Source organism: Sceloporus undulatus, chromosome 2 (assembly GCF_019175285.1).
Source record: "Sceloporus undulatus isolate JIND9_A2432 ecotype Alabama chromosome 2, SceUnd_v1.1, whole genome shotgun sequence".
Classification (NCBI taxonomy): Eukaryota; Metazoa; Chordata; class Lepidosauria; order Squamata; family Phrynosomatidae; genus Sceloporus; species Sceloporus undulatus.
The window spans coordinates 174,798,337-174,814,680 of record NC_056523.1 but is presented as its reverse complement, the minus strand read 5'-3'; the positions used below and the strand labels follow the sequence as shown (position 1 = coordinate 174,814,680).

General features: G+C 44.3%; 1 protein-coding gene across 1 annotated transcript; it reads left to right on the top strand.

The window, feature by feature from the left end:
* Positions 1 to 375: 375 nt before the first annotated feature.
* HOXC11 (homeobox C11) lies at positions 376 to 3,342 on the top strand. The gene is made up of 2 exons (XM_042452527.1): positions 376 to 1,201; positions 3,035 to 3,342. The coding sequence occupies exons 1-2, from the start codon at positions 481 to 483 to the stop codon at positions 3,265 to 3,267; spliced, it is 954 nt and encodes a 317-aa protein (XP_042308461.1). The 5' UTR covers positions 376 to 480; the 3' UTR covers positions 3,268 to 3,342.
* The last annotated feature ends 13,002 nt before the right edge of the window (positions 3,343 to 16,344 follow it).

Genomic DNA, 16,344 nt, shown 5'->3' with positions numbered 1-16,344 from the left:
GTTAACACATCTCTTAGACCCTCCCTCATCTCCCTCACTCCTGAACTACCCCCCACCTTACCCCATATCCGAATTCCCCGGTGAACCACTGAAAGCAAAACCCAAATAGAGGAGAGAGAGAGAGAGAGAGAGAGAGAGAGAGAGAGTTCACCATCCATCCCCTCGCTATCTCCTTTGAATGCTTACAAAAGGGGTGTGCCTGGAAGAAAATGAATACAAATCTGCGATTGATTTTCATAATGTTTCTGCGGTGTTTGAAAACCAATCGTTTGAACCTCTGAGAATCTTACCTAAGTGAACCACTCCTACGCTTCTAAGTGCTCCAAACTGATATATGACAATATCTACTTTGGGGATCACGTGTCCTGGAGCGAGCGACTAAGACGGATCGCGCGTCATCTCTCGCCTTCCCAAAATTTTTTTCCCCCTCTGCACATCGGGTCCAAAACATCTATCCATAGGAGCCAGAAAAGGAGAAAGATGTTTAACTCAGTCAACCTAGGGAACTTCTGCTCCCAGTCGCGCAAGGAGCGGAGTGCGGACTTCGGCGAGCGAGCCGGTTGCGCTTCCAACCTCTACCTCCCCAGCTGCACCTATTACGTCCCCGAGTTCTCGACGGTGTCCTCTTTCCTGCCCCAGGCCCCTTCTCGCCAAATCTCCTACCCTTACTCCGCCAACCTCTCGCAAGTGCCGCCCGTGCGGGAGGTCTCCTATGGGCTAGACCCCTCGAATAAGTGGCACCACAGAAGCAACTACGCCTCGTGCTACTCCTCCGCCGCCGAGGAGCTGATGCACCGCGAGTGCCTCCCGCCTTCCACCATGACCGAAATGCTAATGAAAAACGACAGCGTCTACAGCCACCACCATCACCACCCGAGCTCCAACCACCCGGCGCCCACCGGCTTCTACTCCGGCATGAACAAGAACAGCGTCCTCCCGCAGGGCTTCGACCGCTTCTTCGAGAACGCCTACTGCTCGGCCGAGAACCCTCCGGAGAGCTGCCTCCAGAAGACCGAGGCCAAGCTGGGGGCCGAGGCCGGAGACCCCCAGCCGAACAGCAACGCCAACGCGCTCTCGTCCCGCGCCGACACCGGCGTGGACCCGGAAGACGAGGAGGAGAACACCAACCCCGGCTCCTCCGCCTCGTCCGCCTCTGTCAACAAGGAGGGCAGCAAAGGCAGCGGCGGCGGCAGCAACTCCAGTAGGTAGACAGAGAGAGAACGAGAGAGAGAAAGCCGTTAAATGGGGAAAGGTTAAGGGACTAGCCCGCTGTTTTTGTCGGTCAAATTTTATGTGGAGTTTTATAAGCATTCAAAGGATTTTTATTATAACCTACAAAGCTCCTTTCGTGCAAGGCGAAGGATTTTTACGAGGGGGAGAGAGAAAGAGAGAGAGAGAGACAAAAAAAAGAAAAGGGCTCTCCGAGTCCAAATGGATGGAGATGTTTAGGCGCAGACACAGTATCTCCGAGTCTGTGAAATTTTTAAAAGCACACCATGGTGACAAATATTAACTTTGATCATGAACTTACAGGAGCATTTTAAAAGGATGGGGGTCCCGGGCTTCGGAGGGTAAAAGGCAATTGGGCAGAACAGTGCTTTCGCTTCCTGTCCTCTCGAGGAGGCAACTGAGACAGGCAAGCTGGGGAAGGGAAGCTGGGGAAGGGAAGGGCTTTCCTTTCACAACCCCCACCCCACCCCAATCACCCCTACCCACCCCCACCCCCACAAAAGCCAGGTCCAAATTTAAATGGAGTTGCACCTCGAGCTTAGGCATGAGAGGAAAGGAAAGGCAGCATGTTGGTTTCCTCAGGGCGCATTTCCTTCTCTTCCTGGGGTTTTCTTTAAACTGAGGTGGAAATCGTTGGGTGAATTTTATATATATATAATATAAATATTATATATATATATATATATATATATATATAGCCATACACACACATTTATTACAAAATTTTAATTTGCGCCTGACCGTGCTTATTTCACTTTTGAAAGACTGTGTGGTTGTGTATGCAGATACTTATATTGATATATGCACGTGTATGTATTTCAAAGAACATTTTCTACCTAGTTATGTATCTGCATACCTATATGTGTGTGTGTTTGTGTATAAGTGTAGGTGTGTGTATATATTTAAAGGAAAAAGCATTTCAAATACTGTTAGCTATTCTTATACATGTAGACTCCTTTCTCTTTCTTTACACTTTAAAAATATTCTAAGCTGAAGGGACACTTCAAGCCAATGATCTGCTGATGCTGATTTGGATTCATAAATGAAAGAGAGGTTAAATACTAAGTGAACTTGCCCACAAACAGACCCACACAGGAGGGACATTTTATCTGCAATCTTGGTCGATGCCTTGGGGAGCACACTGCCACCCTGTTGTTTCCTTTTTGACTGCTCAGATCTCAGATTGCTTTGATTTTCTGGATGTGTGCATCTGGGGGGCCAGGCGGGTGTAAGCATGTGGAGGGTGGCATTTCAGTTAATGAAAAACTTATGGGGGACAGAATGCTTCCTTCTTACAACCCCCAGCATTGTACGGGCTGGACAGGCTCCTGCAGAAAAGGCTGCAGATTTGGACGCCTGTTTCCTCCTTACATCCCGGGTTTACTTGCACGCTCCCCCCAGCAGTGGTTGGTGGATAACTTGTATTTAGGGCTCGTCCTTAGAAAGCCAAAGGGCCAGGGAGGTCTGGGGGTGGGGAGGGGGTTAGAGACAGCAAGAGAGAATGGGTCCTGTATTCCAAACCAACCAGGAAAGAGGCTCTCCCTGGCTGTCCTCTGGTCCACAACACATGCTTGTGGTGATGTTCCACATGACGTAGGACGTGGTTGCAGTCCTGTGTGTGAAACCTATGTATGTGAGCCCTGAGTTGGTGGCGGTGGGGAGGGAGGCGGTGGAGCAATGGGGCTGGAGATTATTTGTTGTGTTCTTTGCTTCCTTATTTTGACAGACACATACATGCGCACACACACTTTTCCTGGTTGCATCCTTCTGCCTCTTTCCCCCCTTTCTCTCTCTTCTTTTAAAGGTGCCCCCCGCACGAGGAAGAAGCGGTGTCCCTATTCGAAATTCCAAATCCGAGAGTTAGAGCGAGAATTTTTCTTCAACGTCTACATCAACAAAGAGAAAAGGCTGCAGCTCTCTCGGATGTTGAATCTCACCGACCGACAGGTTAAAATTTGGTTTCAGAACAGAAGGATGAAAGAAAAAAAACTAAGCAGAGACCGCCTGCAGTATTTCTCTGGAAATCCCTTATTGTGAACCTCTCTCTTTCCCTCTCAATCTCATTTCTTTTTTTGTTTAAAAAAAAGGGGAAAAAAGAAAAAAAAATGAAAAATTCCTCTGCTCTCGAAGTATTTCTGTGTAAGAAGAAGGACGGTTGTTGCAGCACAGTTGGACTGCGGAGCCTGCAAGCAACCCTCAGCGTTTGAAACCCTTTCCCTTCCTTCTGTTTGTATGTTTTTGGGACCTGTTCGGGGCATTCACAGAGAGGAGTCACTTATATTCCCTCCATACACACGCGCACACACCACCCAAAAGTGGGGAAAGGACTTGAATACTGTGCGAACCTTTGCCTGTTTGTTTGTCTGTCTTTAATTTAACTTTTAGGGGCCGAGAAGGGGGGTTGTTTGTTATTTTTTTAACCCCTCATTTTGGTTCCTCTTTTTCCATCCTCCTCCTCCGTCCTCCTCACTTCATCCTCTGTGTTCCATGGAAGAAAATTGCACCGTAGAGGACTCCCCTCGCCCTTTATTTTCATGTGCAACTCGATGACATGTCGGAAGCAAAAGCCTCCCCTTCCAAGGCTCCTGGCCTTCAGCTGGGAGGAGGCCTTCTTGTGAGTGTGCCAGCAGATGTGCGTGTGTGCATGTGCACGCGCGCGCGTGCATGTGCATATGTATATGTGTCTATGCGTGTATATAGCCACACGTGTTCATCCCTGCACACACCCACCATCCATTAGGGTTTCCCCTGCTGTACATGCCAAGGACTGTTGTGTGTTGGAAACGAATTTAAACCACCTCTCCTGGAACTGGTGTCCCTCGAATGGTATGATTTCTATGGATTCATTCCCTGGTGGATCGATTCCCCCCCCCCTAGGCCCCCACTCTGCAGTCCCAGGTTGGGGTGAGCCCCCCCCCCACTTTTTCTGCATCTAGGGGCAGGGGAGGGGTGGGGGCTGGGCTGGGAGGAAGGAAGGAGGAATAGCTCCAATAAATTTGCAATAACTGTCTCTTAAAGAGTATGTAAATGCATTTTCCCCTCCTGGACTTGGGCGGCCCGACAGCAGGAGTAAGAACAACAACGGCGGCGGCATCAGCAGCAACAATCGCGATTATAAATAAATCTTTGTGTATGTAAAGAAGTGAATCCCGGGAAAACTCTGTGAAATTCTGTGGCAAATAAAGACATTTCAAGCTGTTCTACATTTATGATTTTTATTTGACCCTTTTATTAGTATTTCCCTCTTTTAAAAACTCACTGCGGTCAGTCTGGTATGGACTTTCCCTCTGGTTTCTGTAGAACTTCCAATGACCAAAGAGTAACATTGTGTGTGTGTGTGCGTGTGTGCGTGCGTGTGTGTGTGTGTGTGTATATACATAAATATATACATGTGTGTGTATATATACACACAGAAAGACATACACATATGTGCATGTGTGTCAGAGAGATATAGGTGTGCAGCACACACTTCCCGCTCTGGCACTCTTTCTCCCTGTATGTCTGTTTGTGTGTGTGTGTATGTGTGTGTATATATATAAAATATAGCCCGATTAATGTGAACCTTCTGCGTTTAACTAGACATTTGTTGTGGAGTTCATTGTTTTCATCATTGCCTTTAAATTTATAGGAATTTCTTGGCCCCATAATACAGCTCCGTGTTTGCCTCCAGATGTCTTTGTCTGTTTCCCCAATGCAGTTAACCTTTTTTTATTTCTCCTTCTTCCTTGCACACACACACACACACACACACACACACACTCACCCGCATGCAACCCTGCAAGAACAGTCTATTGCAATATGCTGAAATGTTTGGTTAATGAAGTAGCATTGCAATCAACTCGAAAACAAGAGGACGGAGGAGGCAAAGAGAGCGGGAAAGAGCGCATCTCTGGCTGCTGGGACAAAGAAGGCGAATTTTTCTTCGTAATGTCAAGGATAGAGTACCTCCCCTTCCACCCTCCCCCCTTTCTTTCTGTCTTTCTTTCCTTTTTCACCCCCTTCTCGTGCAATGCACAAATGCAAAGTCAAGTACTTAATTCCTTCCCTTAAACAAAACAAGTTCAATTCCGGGACATGGCGATAGAAGTGCAATTTTGTGTTTACGTGGCAATAGCCCTCCTTCCTCCGTGGAAGAAACGCAGCCTCCTCACAATAGAAACACAAGGAGATGCACATATAACACAATAAGATGCTGTACTAGTTGAAGGGATGTGTTAATTGTACCCTGTTGGTTGTGAGTGTGTGTGAGTGGAGTGTATGTGTGTGAAGCGAGCAGAATTTAATCATTTTAAATAATGGGATTCTCCCTGTCCCAAAATCTTCCTTTCATACTTGATGAATACTTGTGCAACTCTCCTTTGGTGTCTCTGGTGTAAAGGGACAAGCAGTAACAAATCTATATAAGACGATTCAGTGGCAAAGGCGAGGTTTTGTGATGGCTTTTAAATACAATCCCTTTCCATGAACATACTTTGAAGTTGTCTTTTTGGTTTGATTTGTCAGCGATGGAGAAACCCACAAAAATGTGCTTAGTTTGCAACCCAAAAGGGGGGGGGAAGTGGGAGAGAGGGAAGAAACTTTAGCTTTTTGATAGATCCATCTCCCCTTTCACCATGATGCTATCTGAAAGGGTTATGTTAACAGGACTGTTTTTCATTAGCAGAGATGAGGGGGAAAGATACAAGGATATATCAGCGTGTGTATATATACATTTACACACACATGCATACACAAATATAGATATATACACAGATATATGCAGGCTGAGAACTGTTTTGTTTCCCCCTTCCTTTTTATTTCCCCAATCTTTCCCTTTCTGATTTGTGTGTGTGGTTGCGGCTAATGGAGACACTTGGGAATGCGGACACAGGCCTATAACCTTCCTCTTGGATTAAACACCCAAAATCTAATGTAAACGATTCCTTATTATGGATGTGGGCTTTGATGTGTGTTGCCTGAGGAGGAACAAAAGGATATTGGGACCACAGTAAGTAAAAGATATTCTAAAGAAAAGTGGTGCTAGCCTCCCCTCATTCCACCCCACACCCCTAGACACACATACACACAGACACACGTATATCCACCTACACACTGTCTCAGCTATGGTGTGTGTGTGTGGGGAGACACACAAGATGGTGCATCATCCCTAAGACGCCCTTCTCTCTTTTTAACGAGGGACAGGCTTAAACCTTTCCAAATGTAGGTACAATAAGGTCCATATCTCCATGGTCAGAAAGTCCAGTCAATACCCTGCAACTGAGGCGGTTGTCTGGACAAAGGGGGCGACTAGTCTAGACATTGTAATAAAGGCTGCAGCACTAAACAGCTTAATTTTTCCTTAATTACCACCGTCTGGCCATAGAAAAAGACTTCCGCAGTAAATAGTAAACAAATAAGGGTGTCTTTGCTTAGCTTTCTTCCAGGTCCTCCTCCCTCCCCCTGCAACACCCCACAGACCCCCACACACTCGCCCTCTTTCGCTTCCCCCTTTCCTCCCCTCCTTTCCTATCCAACCCTCCTCTTCCACGTCCTTTGCTGGAGCTGCGACACAATGAAACTAGAGGCCTAGTTCAAAGTTTTCTCCAGCTAAAATGGAATGCCAGTTGTAAAATCCAAGTTTATAGACCATGTGGGACTTTACAAGGGTATTAAGCAGCAGTGCGAGGTAGGGATAACCCGTTAATGTTCTTGTGGGTGTTGGGGGGGGGGGAGAGAAAGAGCAGAGGGGGTTTATTTTTGTTTTGGGAAGGGGGGATATTTGGCTGGAGAAGTAGGCGACCCTTCTGAGCGGATGGAGGAAGAGGGTGTAAGGTTTAGTAGCCCCGAGATGCAGTGCTTGCCCCCTTTCCTGGGGAAATGTAAGTGCACCAGAGGCAAAAGACCCCAATAGAAGGAGGCTTTGGACATTGGGATTATACTTGTTGCATGTTGTGGGCAAGGGAAGGAAAGAGGCCACAAGAAGAAGAACAACCAAAAATGTGAATATATGATGTCTTTGAACTTCAATGGAGTCAAGTCCATCACCTTTAACCTTTTTGTAATAAACCGGAATCAGAAAGGGCCTCCGTCCCTTACTCCCCCCAATGTTCCCGCCTACTGAGTTAGAAAAGGGGGGGAGATGGAGTTATGTGTACATGTGAGTGTATGTTACCTATATACAGTACAGGCATACAGACTTAGCCACCCTCTCTCTCTCTCTCTCTCTCTCTCTCACACACACACACACACACACACAGAGGCATATATCACACACTCGCACAAATACAAATTTTGAACAAGAATAGTGTTTATGATACTTAATATTTAACTCCGTTGCTCCGCAGTTTAATATATCTTGAAGAAAGCTGGCATTAGCACAAGCATATATACACCGACCCGAGTCCCATACAGGCTTTATTATTGTTATAAACCTTTTGATATCTTAACGCATGGCAAGTTTTTATAACTTTGTTTGGCATTAAAAGTTTTACAAGGGTGTCGTCGACGTAACCCCCCTCTCTCCTCTGTCCTCCCTCCTCTTCCTCCTCCCCTTACATCCCTAGTAGCCCTTTGAGGCTTTTCCTAAGACAACTTCTCTCTCTCTCTCTCTCTCAATCTCTGTCTCGGTAGGTCCATCAAGATCAGTGGTCCCTCATAGGCTGGGAATCTCGGTGTAAAGGCACATTAATGACACACCGGCTAATTGCGAAGGACCTCTGGGTGTGACGTACAAACACCCAGCAAGCGAACGAGTTTCCTGCATCCTTGCCCGGAATCCCCCACTCCACATCCGCAACCCTTACTTAACCTAGTGGAAAGCGAGGAGTAGTTGACTTTTGTCGGGTGTTTGTGTGTGTGTGTGAGTGACATAGAGATAGATAGATAGATAGAGAGAGAGAGAGAGAGAGAGAAGAAGAAGAAGAAGAAGAAAAAGAAGAAGGTGAGGGCCGACTTTAGATCTGCCTTCTAGGCAGGACTAAACCATTCCTTTACCTTGGCTGGGCCGGAGGGTAAGAGAGGACTTCTTCCCAGTTGGTTAAGAAGAGATTGCTGCTGTTTGTTTGCTAAACTGCTCCCCCCTCCCCCCCCCCCCCCCCAAAAAAAACATGTCTGATTTCCTCCCTCCTTGTTCGGGATCTCTGGTTGAAGAATGGGAGTATAGGTGTCGTAGGTGTATTTTGTGGATGCTCCTTGTTTAAGCTGTCCTGGAGCCTGGACTGGTCTGGACCAGGGCTGTCCCAAGGCAGGGGAATCCCTCCTCCCACGCACCTCTTGGCAAGTGATCCCCAGCAGCGGAAGAGCCTTCTCCTTCTCATGCTCATCCTCCTCCTCTTCTAGAGTTTCTGGAGTTGGAAAACCATAAACTTGACTGTGTGTAGCCAAGCCCAGGCTCCCAGAGGGCGAATACTCTCTCCGGTCTTGGCTTCGTGTAAATAAAACAGCCGGGGGTGGGGAGTGTGTGTGTGTGTGTGTGTATGGGAGAGGACTGACCAAGCCCAGCAACTATCCACAAACCCCAATGCCCCTGAGCAAACAAAAACCCAAAGGCCCCGCTGAAAGTCCGCAAAGAGTTTTGACTTTGGGCTCGGAGACTTGGCCAAGGTGGACCTAGACTTCCCGGAGGAGCAAAGGCAGTGGCTTTGGCAAGTGGACTTGAAGCTCTCCTTCTCTCTCTCTCTCTCTCTCTCTCTCTCTCTCGTGTCTTTTTTCCTCTTCCCATAGAACTGTTGAAGATCCGACTTTCGCTCGGCTGAGGAGGACTGTTGCGGCGGGCGGGGTGGGATGGGGATGGGGAGCGGGAGCCCTCTTTGTGATTTGTTTGCAGGGGACTTTTTCTGCAGCAGGCACCTCCAAAGAGTGTGAGCTGGTGGCCTGTTCTCTGTAAATAAAACGCCCCTGGACCCCCATTTTGCAAGGTAATCCTGAAGCTAGAAACCCGCGGGGGTCGTTAACAGCCTTCTCCTGCACACTCACACACACCCTTCTTGCCGCAACCCATCACTGAATGTACCATTAACGTTGTTTTCTGCATTTCCTTCCACGTCTTATAATAGCCATTTTTTCGACAAAGCAGAGGCAGAATAGGAGGAGGCCTTCTCTCCGTACGGCTTTCTTTCCTTCTCTTTACTCAGGTATTTCCCCCCCCCCCAATTGTTAGAATTGTAGGGATGGGTTTGAGTGAGAAGAAAGTATTTGTGAAAGGCGAGGGTCTCAACCAAGAGAGACCCTTCTCACTTTCCCGTCCTGGAGCCCAGATACTATCCTTCCATAATTTCAAACTTTTTGGATTTTTTGAGAGCAAAAGGGTTTTTATATTAGATCCAGTTTAAACGTCCTTCTTCAAAATGGCGTCTCATAAAGGCCCTGCTTATACTTTTTTTTAAATCAAGTATATGTTCTACTTAACCTCTTTTTCTCTGCTTTTGATAACCCCTAAATTACCACTAGAAACCCGCGAGAAGTTGGCTCTCAATCTGCTTGCTAAGACTTTTCCAGACTTTCCTGAGAGCAATGTTAAACGCACCCATTTCGCTGGGGAAAGTATTATGAAACGGTTTTGTTTTCGACGGAGGGGAAGGGGAGACTCACTCCCACCTCCCTCGACGAAAAACAAAACAAAACAAAATTCTGTTTATGGTTGAGAGAGAGAACGAAAATGTATTTGTTTGCAAGGTTAAAAGGCAGGCGACAATAAAATATAAAAGTAAAAATCTGGCATCTCTCCCCAGACCACGATTTTTCGAATCTTTTAATATATAAAACTAAGGTTAAAATAAGGGGCTGGAACACTGGGTGGTTTTATAGCCACGCAGGGTTTTGTGTTGTTGTTTTTTAACACAAATGGCAACTGAAAAATTAAAAGCGGCTCCCGGAAGATCAGTGTTATAACCGAGGCTCGGTCTTGAAGACTGTGGGGTGCCAAAAGAAGGCCTAGTTTCCAAATTCCTTGCCTATTCTCACCAGAAACACCTATGGATGAAATGCTACAGAAGTGAGCGAAACAGCACCCTCTCTTCCTGGCCAATATTTCTGAAAGAACTATCTTGGATGGCTATATGAAACTGGACTCGTCTTCCACAGAACTGCTGGCCGTTTACTGGAGTGAAGAGGACCCCATCAACTGTGTCACCCTGAAGAAAATGGGGTGAAGGAGTGGGGTGGGGTAAAATAATACGCACTGGGAAATCTCCCTTGGGTTTTAAAAAGTATCTGAGGAACAATACTGCTTGGAGGGCAATTTTGCCCATCCGATTCCCAGTTGCATTTTGGTTCTTCTTATTTTTTAAATAAATAAATAAATAAACTCCCGAATTTTATGTATTCTGACATTTTTCTTTGTGCTTGTGTTTGTTTTCTTGAAAATGAATGTTTCCCATTTTCCTGCAAAAAAATGCATCTCTTGTGTTGTTACGTAAACATTTCTCAGGCAACTCGGGCATAAAGAGTTCCTGTGTTTGAAATACAGCCTAATCACACTTCAATGTAAGAATATAACTAGTGAGAATTTGAAAAGTTGTCAGCCAAAACATTTTTCTTTGCCAGCATGTAAATCCAGATAGGGATACTGTTTTCTGCCACTCTCTTCCATTTGCTCCCCAGTGCCTCAGTCTAAGTAATTTATACTGAAAATGATAGATAGATAGATAGATAGATAGATAGATAGATAGATAGATAGATAGATAGACAGACAGACAGACAGACAGACATGTATATATACACAAATACATATTTGTTTTTATTTATTAAAATATTTACACCCCTGCCCTATATCAAAGATCTCAGATTCATATATATTTTTAATTATACCCCTCAGAGCGGGTTACCAAACATACATCCAGAAAGAAAATATTTGTAGGAGACCTCATTTGCGAGCACTTCATGTGTGTCCCCCCAAATTTCCGAGTGTTTTAAAAATATTTCCCAATCATTCTTTGAAATAAAACTAAAAACATGTAAGAATATTTTAAGTGTCATATAGGCTACAGAATAGAGAGGGTTGCTTGTTTTGCTGAGGCCTGGTTTTTAGATTTCACCCTCCTCTTTCCAGAGGCTATCTACTTTCCCTAAATTAAATGGGCTATCTACATTAAACCCCCTCCAAAAATGAAAAAAAATTGCAGGAAACTGAAGGTTTTGTGGTATGCAGTCAGATAGATAATTCAGAGAGAGAGATGTAACCAGCGTCCAAAGCGGCAATAGACAGGCGCTTCAACTTTGGTCCAAAGAAAATAAAATGGTAACTAAACTCATACCAGCATTTTGGCGACTAGAGATCCCATGTTGGGGCAGAAATAACTTGAACACACTTTTCAGTACCACCTCAAGGAACATAATATCATTCCATAATTCTTTGACTTAAGTTACTCCGAAAGAAGGAAGCAGTATAAGAGGGATTGTAAAGTTTGATAGATTTCTTGTGGTGATAGTTTACAGTTTCTAAGCCAACATCTAAAGGCGTGGGTTTTATTTTTGCATCACTGTTATTGTACTCCAGTGTACTTTGCCATAAATCAGAATTATTTCCTCCACAACACGGGGCGTAATACCAAGCAGAAATACAAATTTAAGGTAATCATTAAAGTGTTGCTACCAAAGACTTCTTCTTAGAAGGGAAAATGAATGAATGCCATAAAAACGTTAGTGGGGGGTTGGGGGAAAGAGAGAAGTTAGTTTTAAAAGAAGGGGAGAAAATACAATGGACATAAGAGGCACTTTCCACGGCATAACTCAAGGTTAAATAATTAGAAGGGAAACGGAGCAGGTAAAATATTATGTGCAAGTTTGAGATGTACTTTGGTGTGAGTTATTGGACACGTGCATCTTTCTTTCTTTTTCCCCCCCTTGCTCTCTCCGTTTTAAAAATGTTTTAGGTTTTAAGGGGAACGTGTGGCTTCCCTGTGTGAGAGATTGGGAGAGATTGGGGCAGTTCTCCCTCGCAGCCAGAGCCGCGGCCCTCCGTCGGAGGGTAGGACTCGGCCCTAAGAGAAGCCAAGGGGAAATTGGGAAAACCCAAGGCTCCTTCTTTTTTTTCGGGAAGGGGGGAGGTCAACGGAACTGTCTGCCTTTGGCATTCACAGGAAGGGCAATCAGACAGCAGAGACAATGGGCCACCGTCTGTACTTTGCTCCAGATCCCCAGAGGAAGAAAGGTAGCCAAACTCCTCGAGTTTTCGCCTGGCTTTCATTTCCTCCCTGGTTTTGACCACAGATTGTTCTTTCTTTTTTTAAACCCAATAACAAACCAACCTAGAGATCTACTGGATCAAGTCCACTCTTGAGCCAGCAAAAATGGGAAGAATACCGACCCCTGCAGCCGCCGCAGCCATCCTTGCTTCCTTTCTTTTTCTTCTTTCTTTACAATTTTAGTAAAGTACATCTCAGCACATGTAACTACATACATGTATGCATACACACACACACACACACACACACACACACACTTTGCACACTGATTTCTAAAGGAGTAGTGTAAAACCGAAACGAGGCTCCCCAGAGCAGGCTTTCCTGGTCTTTATTCCCCACAAATGCTTTCTCCTTTTAAAGTTTTAATAGCATTTTGTTGGTATTTATTTTCTGCAATTAGAGGGAAGCATTTTTCCCAACGGGGGTTCTACTTAGGCTGATGAATTTTATTTCTCTTCTCATTAATGACCCATGTTTATCATACTTCTAATTATTTTTTTTAACTTTAAGCAATATTCCGTCTCCTGGATACATTCCCTTGCCTGCTCCTTTATTGGCCAGACCTGCCAGAGCTCCAAAGAGGCGGATTGAGGTTAAGAAATGGCACGGAAGTGGGGTCTTTTCCCCCCTTCTTCTTCTTCTTCTTTTGCTAGGGAGGTAATCCTCTCTCCCAGGCAACCTCCCTCCAACTCCAGCCACCAGGGCCATCTTTTTGTGTGTATGTGAAAGACTTTGACCGTCAGCCCCAACAAGAGATGTTGGAAATCCTTCACTGTGTGTTTGTATAAGGAAGAGATGGCTTGGACGCAAGCACTCTCCTCATATTTATTTATCAAAGGACAGTCAACAACATCCTATACACAACCAGGAACCCATTCTTCACCAGCTTTGCACCTTTGAAAACGCCTCTGTCTTGTCTTCAGGGATATGGGTATAACTCAGGAGAATACCTTGGATCTGTGAAGAGGATAAAAATCAAATTATTTGACAGGTTTCACCACAATGCGATTTGTAGATGCCTCTTCCTGCTTCCTATAGTGAAATGGGGGCAGAGGGAGAGAGAAATATAACACACGCAAGAATGCGCAGCAGTAAATAAGGATATAAAAGACTTGGAAACACACACACACACACACACACATTATTCTTAACCAAACAGACTGGGAAGCGAGGCCAAATGTTGCCTCCCCCGACCCACATACACACATACACATATGTGCACACAAAGAAATACATGTGTGAAAAGGTGTAAGGCTCCCGAGCCTAAAATTATGGAGTCAGCCACATGATATGCAAAAATAAAAGAGAGAGAGAGAGAGAGAGAGAGAGAGAGAGAGAGAGAGAGAGAAAAGAGTGGGGTTTGTGGAGAGGGAGGGAGAACGAGGGAAAGCCATATAATGCCAAACTGCATTGGTCTTTAATTTCATCACCTATAAATGAGGAAGTATTGGTTCCCATGCTAAAGTTTTATTCTTTTGCTTATAAATATTATGTGGAATTTTCGTTGGATATCATAAAACTGAACGATTTCTATCAAACTGTTTTAAAAAGACCTATGCAGATAACACAAATAGAGGCTATAAAGTCGCAAATAGCTTTCCAGAGGAAGCAAACGGGCGTTTAAAGTGCAGGAAAGCTCTTAGCATGTGCTGCATTTCGGAGAGGGGGGTGGGCGAGTGGCATGGAAGGGGTGGAAAGGGCTTGGAGACAAATCGGATGATGTCTTTTAAGACTTCCTTGGCCTACGATATTAAAACTTCTCACCCTTGAAGATTGGCTTGGGGGGGGGGCTTGAAGTGAAGGTGGGGGGCTCCCAGTCTTAAAAAACTCTTTTCAAAGCAACAGCCGAATGGAATTGTAAAACAAGGAACACGGGAAGGCGAAGATCCACTTTGGCCTTAGAAAACCCACGTTGCATTTTAAAACACTAAATATACACACAGCCCAAACTGATCAAGTGCCCTGATTTTATCCAGCACAATTTTCCTCACTGTTTATTTAGCTTTCTTTTCCCAAAAAGAGAGCGATAGAGAGAGAGAGAGAGAAAGTCTTCTTACTTATTTACCCCTTGAAAATGACTATGAACCCTTTGAAGGCTTACAATCCTTCGTAATGATCTTGAAATTCCCCGCCGCCTGGCTAATACTATTCTTGCCATTGTTATTATTATTATTATGCCTGTTTGTATTCATCTTTTTATAGTGAAATTATTTAGAAAAGGTCCAATTCCTTTTTTTAAAAAAAAAACAAACAACAACAAACCCCTAAAATTATCAAAGTGGGGCTTCTCAACACGTTAGCCAATTTAATATAGACTAAAGAACAATTTGACTTAATTGCAACCCGATTTAGGAAACGCATAACAAAGGAAACAGCCACAAGGAAAACATCTAATTCAACATATCTCTATATCTGAAATACCCGTGATTGAGGTGACGTCGTTAAGTTGAAAGAGAAAGAGAGAAGAAAGAGGCTCATAAAGAGTAAACGAGACTAGAGCCAAGAAATTAACCAAGAAGATATAAACATATACTTAGGTATTCATAGAGGCACACAGACACCTTTGGCTGGAAGTAGAAGACATGAAAACAATATCAGAGACAAACTTAGTTTGATCGCAGAGGCTTTCTAATGAAGAAGGCGTGCCTGGGACACTCCATAGTCCGAAATTTCATTTCATTTTATTGAAGCAATTCCGTGAATGGATGGAGGAAGTGCCCACATTTACACTCCCACTGGAAAATAATTCTCTGTCCTTTTCTATTCATCTGTTTATTTTAATGCGGCTCTGTAAAGCATCTTTCCCAATCTGTTCAGAGTTCTAGATTTCTGGATGGATGAGAACAGGAATGATTTAACAGAAAAGTCCCTTTAATTCATATATATATATATATATATATATATATATATATATATATTCCTTCTAGGGGGATATTATTTTTAAGTACTGGAGAGAAGGATCAACAGGCAAGAAACTTTGTTTAAAAAAAGAGAGAGAGAGAAGGAAAGAAAACCCTTCTGGAATAAATAAACGCAAAAAACGCCCCAAGAACCCTCAACTGAGATTTCAATTATTAAACAGTTTTTTAAAAGCAGGAAACACCTGGATTTAATAAGATGACTTAATACGGCAGTGCTTTATATTTGTCGTAAGCCCAGAAAACTGGAATAACTAATAGTTAGACACGGATTCTAAAGATCCTTTCGATCCCCTTCGACTTTAGGAATATTTCAGTTCAGTTTCTCCACCATTAAAAAAAAACTAAAATTATAAAGCAACTCAGAAAAGTATTTCTCTAGGACCAAAAAATTATTTTTCAAGGAACATCTTTTTCCCCATGGAAGAAGATAATGAACAAAGAAGAGGAGTTCCTGCTTAAAAGAAGGGAGTGGGGAAGGAAAAGAAAAGAAGATAAAGTTCACTTAGCATCTGAACACTGATTTAAGTATTTAAAAGCCCCCTCCCCAAGAAATTTGACTTAGGTTAATAGGGGAGGGGGGAAGGAAAGGGGTAAAGGGAGAGGTAAGGATGAAGGAATAGAGGAGGAGATGATTATTTGCTGACCTTTTAATTTGAATTTGACTTTGCTCCTATTTACGCGTTGGCTGCCTGCATTTTCCCCCCACACTGCCGTAGTAGACACGCGTTGGTTCATTGGTAAACAAACTCGAGGGAAAGGGTCCCTGTCCCTCTCTCTCTCTCTCTCTCTCTCTCTCTCTCCTTTGTTCAACGTGAAGGTCCTGGGTTCGCTACCCTCTAGAAGCTGATAGATGGCGCTGTTGCTCCACGCTGGTTTCCCCGTCTCCCAACAACTTGACCCCGGTGACGTCACCGGCGTCTGAATCATCAAGGCCATTTTCAATCCTCATTGGCCTGGCAGTCACGTGGTTGGGACCCAATGCGTGGATAATTATGGTGGCTGATATTTTTTTTCCTCCCCTCCTAAAAAAA

Bases quoted from the DNA above. Each gene is read 5' to 3' on its own strand.
- HOXC11 (XM_042452527.1), top strand. From the start codon at position 481: ATGTTTAACTCAGTCAACCTAGGGAACTTCTGCTCCCAGTCGCGCAAG. The intron at 1,202-3,034 runs GTAGGTAGACAG...CTTCTTTTAAAG, and splicing joins CGGCGGCGGCAGCAACTCCA to GTGCCCCCCGCACGAGGAAG.